Genomic DNA, 5597 nt, shown 5'->3' with positions numbered 1-5597 from the left:
CACCGGCTGTGTGCGTTTCTTCCATTTCTGGCGCACCGGCTGTGTGCGTTTCTTCCATTTCTGGCGCACCGCTGTGTGCGTTTCTTCTATTTCTGGCACACCGGCTGTGTGCGTTTCTTCCATTTCTGGCGCACGGCTGTGTGCGTTTCTTCTATTTCTGGCACACCAGCTGTGTGCGTTTCTTCTGTTCCTTGGGCTCATTTCATGTCATCCACCATTTGCCCACAGAACCCATCAATATTGCAACCGCTCTTGCAACTTGAGAAACACTGAGTGTGTTTTTTTCCCTTTTGGTTTTCTAACTTCAGGTCTTTTTGCACATATCGCCTCATTTTGTCTACTCAAGCTGCCCTATGAAACTTTCTGTTCATTTCTTTTAATTCATTTCTTCTAGTTGTTCTAACTATCAAGATTAACCCTTGGGAATCCGAACAACAGCAGCCATAACCACTCTGTTTTGAATGTGTTTGGCCCAGCAGATCCCCTCATGCACTGTTCTAACTGGATCTTACTCTGAAGTCTAAGACATGTATATTACTGAGAGAACTTATCTGCAGCTACTGACAGGTCAGAGATGAATTTAGACATGTTATGTCTGGAATAAACATGAGCATTCATGAACGGACGCCCTAACAGAAATACTTTTGACCAACCTTCAAACATGAACATATATAAACATATACTGTCATGGCAAATGAGGACTTTTTCCGAAGGCATGCTGTTACATGTATGACTAACACTTACCTCAGACAGCTGCTGTGGTGTTTAGGCTGCTCTTCACTGTCATGTAATACAGCAATTTCTCCTGACATGGAGGACCAAGTGTTATTTTTCATGAATTGCACCGTTGGATGCTCACTGCATAACTCTTCTCCATTGTTCGGCGGGACTGACCCAATAATTCATGTTGAGGTTCACAGTATCAAAAACAAAACAAAAAACAAAGGAAAGAAAAGCGATTATCAGGTGGAAAACGGCAGCTTTGAATGAAGAAATATTTAGCAGCATTTTAGCACTTCAGCGATGATTAAACTGTAATTTACTGGGAAACATATCTATGAAGCTTGAGAAGGAGGGTGACGAGTCAGTGTAACTGAGAGAGCTAAGTGACAGAGGAGCCCTGGGGGACACTGTGGGATAAGCACCGGCCACTCCTCGGAAACCCTACATAGGGTTGCTATGAATTGGAGCCAACTCTGCGGCACTTAACAACAGGTAGAAAGACACTGGACACAGTATATATAGCATTACAAGAACACAATGGGCTCCTTGAGTCCAGGTGGGAGAGAACTGCTAAGTCAGGAGAATCAACTCAGGTGTCTGTGACGTTGTATCTTCACGCAAAGAAGCTGTTTCTAGGAGGCTGATTCAAATCCAAGTTCCAATGTCTGCTACTTGGGGAACACAAGGGGTTAGAGCTAACATGGGACTCAGGGACAAATGAATTTCAAAAGGGAAGACAGCGCAAAGCAATGAAAACTTCCCTGGCAGCGAGCCAATACTTTGTTCTTCATGGTCTCTGAAGATGGAGAGGTTTGAGTTTATTGGCAGAAAGATAATCAGGTCAAACTTGTAATGAACCGTAAAGCTCTCTACGAGATGCCACAACAAACCCCTACCTCTCAGTGTCTGATAGCGGCACACGCGGTCAATGCTCTCACACTGATAACATTAAAAGAGCGTCAGGGGCTTTGACTCACAAAAGACATGAAAGCCCACTTTCTCGTGGAGAGCTTTGTGTTCAGGGGGAAGCCAGGGTATAGGAGTTCCGTGGATTAAAGGAGTATGCCTGCTAACGTTCACACCCTACCACCATTCCTCAGCCCAAATCCTGGCACAAAATCAACTGAGTACAGTATTTTTGTTCAATAGAGGAAAAGAAAAACCAGAAAGACGCCATGCTTACCTACTGAGTCCAAATTCGACAAGGTTTCCTTCATCACGTCTCTGTAGAGTTTCCTCTGAGCGAGATTCAGCAGAGCCCACTCTTCTGGGCTGAAGACCACAGCCACATCATCAAAGACCACGGAATCCTAAAACATCCCACACAATCTGGGTCAGCAAAGTGACACATACTCCAACATGTACAAAAGGTAAGAGTGTGGCTGACAGTCCTGGGGAAGTGGGAATTCACAGAAATGTGAAAACACTGTGTTCCACAAGCTCTATGACAGGGTACAGCATCAGCCTCTGTCCGTCACTAACAGTCTTCACTTCCCCACTGATCGCATCTCACAGACTTCCAGCACACTGAAATTGCTCCAGAGTTTGTCTGTGACCAATTACATTTTATTCCTCTCTTTATGCAAAGAAAGAAAAAACCAAAATGGATCCAGAAGACACTGAAAGTTGCTCTTCCACATAGATGAGATGAAGCAAGTACAAGAAGTAATTAAATGAAAACTTCAAAGTGTGGCTCCTGAAAACAAAGAACATAATGTGCAAAGACCAAGGGACATAGAAAACCAAGCGGGAAGAGCAAGTTCAGCAGTTCTCAAGAAGTGAAGAAAAGCCTGGGAAGGCGAGGATGAGGACGAAGACGTCAAGGAGAACTGGGATGATGATGATGAAGAAAAGAAAGAAGAAACTGAAGAAAAGCCAGAAGTAAAAGTTTCAGAAAAGAAAAAAATAGCAGTGAAGATCGAAGAAAAAGAACGGCAACAAAAGAAAAGGCAAGAAGAAATTCAAAAGCGATTAGAAGAATCTGAGGAACCTACAGTGCTAACACCGGAAGGACAACCAGCAGACAAACTGAGACTAAAATCATGTCACAATGAAGGAAAATGTCGCTGAAGAAAATTCACAAACAGTTGCAGCAGTACCCCCATAAGGAACTGGCAGAAACGTAGCCCGCTTTCAGAAGACAGCGTGGAATGAGGTTCATCATTACTGATGTCTAAAGAAAATAGACAACATCAGAAAGATGTTTTCTTATGTTTCATTGACTATGCAAAATGCACTACACATTGGGGAATAGAAGAACTTTTCAATAATACCGTTAAGAATGATAATTCCAGAACACTTAAGTGTGCTCCTGGGGAACCTATACATAGATCAAGAAGTGAAGTAAACAAAGGAATACTGTTGTTAAGTGCCCCTGAATCGGTTCCAACCCATAGTGACCTTGTAGAGGGTTTCCTAGGAGCAGCTGGTGAACTTGAACCGCTGACTTTGCAGTTCAAACTGACTTTGTAGTCCAGTGCATTAACGTCGCCATACCAGGACTCCTACCTGGTTTAAAATCAGGAAAGGTGTGTGTCAGGGTTGTATCCTTCACCACACTTATTCAATCTGTATGCTGAGCAAACCATCCAAGAAGCTGGATTATAAGAATGTGGCATCAGGATTAAAGGAAGGCTCATTAACAGCCTGAGATATGCAGATGATACAACCTTGTTTGGTAAAGAGGACTTGAAACACTTCCTGATGAGTATCTAAGTGTATAGCCTTCAGTATGAATTACACCTTAACATATATGTAACAAAAATCCTCACAACTGGACCAATAAGTAACATCATGAAAAACAGAAATGATTGAAACTGTCAAAAGATTTAACGCTATTAAGATCCAAAATCAAGACCCACAGAAACAACAGTCAATAAATCAAATGATGTATTGTATTAGACAAATATTCTGGAAATTACCTCTTTAAAGTGTTACAAAGCAAAGATCTCTCTGAGAACTAAGGTGTACCTGACCCAAACCATGGTATTTTCAATTTCCTCATATCATATGAAAGTGGGACAATGAATACATAAGGAAGGCCACAGAACTGATACCTTTGAATTATGGTGGTTGTCTGTGACACAGTGAACTATTTAATTTGGCTCTTTTATCCCTAACCTTTTAACTCCTACTAAAGGACTCTGGTAGCGTAGTGGTCATGAATCAGACTGTGAACCCTAAGGTCAGCAGTTTGAAACTAGCAGCTGTTCCGCGGGAGAAAGATGAGGCTTTCTGCTCTTGTAAAGATTTACAGCCTCAGAAACCCTGCACAGGGTCGCTATGAGTCGGAACCGACTCCACGGCACATAACAACAATACCAACAAAATGACAGACAGGGTGGGGCCATGAAGACTGGATGTACTTCCTCTTTTCCTGCTGAGTCTGGTAAGAGAAGGTGGGAGAAGATGCTGATAAGTTTCCATGATTCAGGAGAGGGTGGCTGCTAAAAGGTTACCTGATTCTAAAAACTCTTACCGTGCGGATTCATCAGTGTTGTTATCCTGATGGGCATAAAATGAACCATCTCAGAAGCAGGTGGGGGGAATGGCACTAGCAACAAGAAGGAAGAGACAAGAGTGGAGCATATTCTTTGGCCCCAGAGATCCTTGTGGAACCTCCTAGATCCAGGAGACAGAGAAGTTACATTAGAGGGCTAGAGGGGAAGTGGGGGTAAAGTAGGAGCCATGGAGACAGCAGAGCCAAGTGGCATGCTTCTAACCAGGAGGTGATAGGCCCACCGGGGGTATAAAGAATATTCTTGTGGAAAATTATGAATTTTTATATGATGTTGTTATTGCTGTCAGTCAACTATTATTTAAACACATCCTTTCTGTTACTTTCATGGAGATATGTTAAAGTAATGAAATACGACAACTCAGATTTCCCTATAATTTTCTAATTTCAGACCTGATGCAACTGGATGCCAATTATCACTGACTGTTCCCTTCAACAAACATAAACTCACACTCACACAGAGTCTAATGTTATAAGACAACAGAGGTCCCTACCTCTATTTATACAAAGCCTGTTTCATATTGGACAAGATGACTTACAAGTAAACAAAAACGAAATAGTGAGATGAAAAGGATTGTATATTTTCTGAGTGTGGATAATAAATATATATATACCTATGAATATACCCACCACTCGCCTGTCAGATTTGATACATTAAACACTAAAGACCTGTTGCAGACCGTGTAAAGTTGGTCAGAAGTTCGAGGCCCACTGGGCCCGAGTGTTGCAGACAATGCAGGCCACAGGCTCTGAGGAAAAGATTCTGGCCACCGGGCAGTCATAACAAATTGTTTTTCATCTTAGTGTTCAGTTATGTTTTATTAATTCCAAACATGAGCCCTTAATATCCACAGATAAATGTAATATTTTCCTAAAGCCGAGACTGTAAAGGCTTCAAGGTTAAACCTTTCTCCAACGGATTAATTGAAAATAGCTTAGCTACTTCCCAGTTCTTTGTTCTATAGACAAAAAGCCATCCTCCCTGAATCTGTCCCAGGTGCTGGTTATTCAGCAGAGTTCCTGAAAAACCTGGCTCAGGAAGCCAAAACAGTGAGACTCCTCCCAAGCCTTTTGTCCTTCCCTCTCACCTTCCCCCAACTGAACTCAGGGGCTATAGATATGTTAATTGAGCCTGAGAAACCAAGTTGCGGGCCTGGGATTCGAACTAGCGAAGTACAATGTAAAGTTACCTGAATGTCTGGAAAATTACTGATGTTAGCTGTACCTTGTCTTAGTCCCTCCCAGCTTGGTGTGAAGCTCCTCCCCTAAATAAAACAGAGACGCAGGCCGGCCAGGTGTGCATTACAGGTTGGAGGGCATGCAGTACAGTTTGCAGGGCAGTGAGTTGCTGCCTGCA

At 42.6% G+C, this 5597-nt stretch overlaps 1 protein-coding gene across 1 annotated transcript in view; it reads right to left on the bottom strand.

Moving 5' to 3' along the window:
• Positions 1–5597, bottom strand: part of LOC102841752 (zinc finger protein 420-like) — a 15310-nt gene that overhangs the window by 5838 nt on the left and 3875 nt on the right. The window contains exons 2-3 of the mRNA XM_006869067.1: positions 1911–2033; positions 1620–1662 (exon numbers count right to left, since the gene is read on the bottom strand). Of these exons, the coding sequence (XP_006869129.1) occupies positions 1620–1662; positions 1911–2033 (166 nt within the window). The remainder of the gene's footprint in view (positions 1–1619; positions 1663–1910; positions 2034–5597) is intronic.

This window comes from Chrysochloris asiatica, unplaced genomic scaffold, assembly GCF_000296735.1.
Source record: "Chrysochloris asiatica unplaced genomic scaffold, ChrAsi1.0 scaffold00125, whole genome shotgun sequence".
Lineage (NCBI taxonomy): Eukaryota > Metazoa > Chordata > Mammalia > Afrosoricida > Chrysochloridae > Chrysochloris > Chrysochloris asiatica.
The sequence above is the reverse complement of the archived record's forward strand: the minus strand, read 5'-3'. Positions and strand labels throughout refer to the sequence as shown.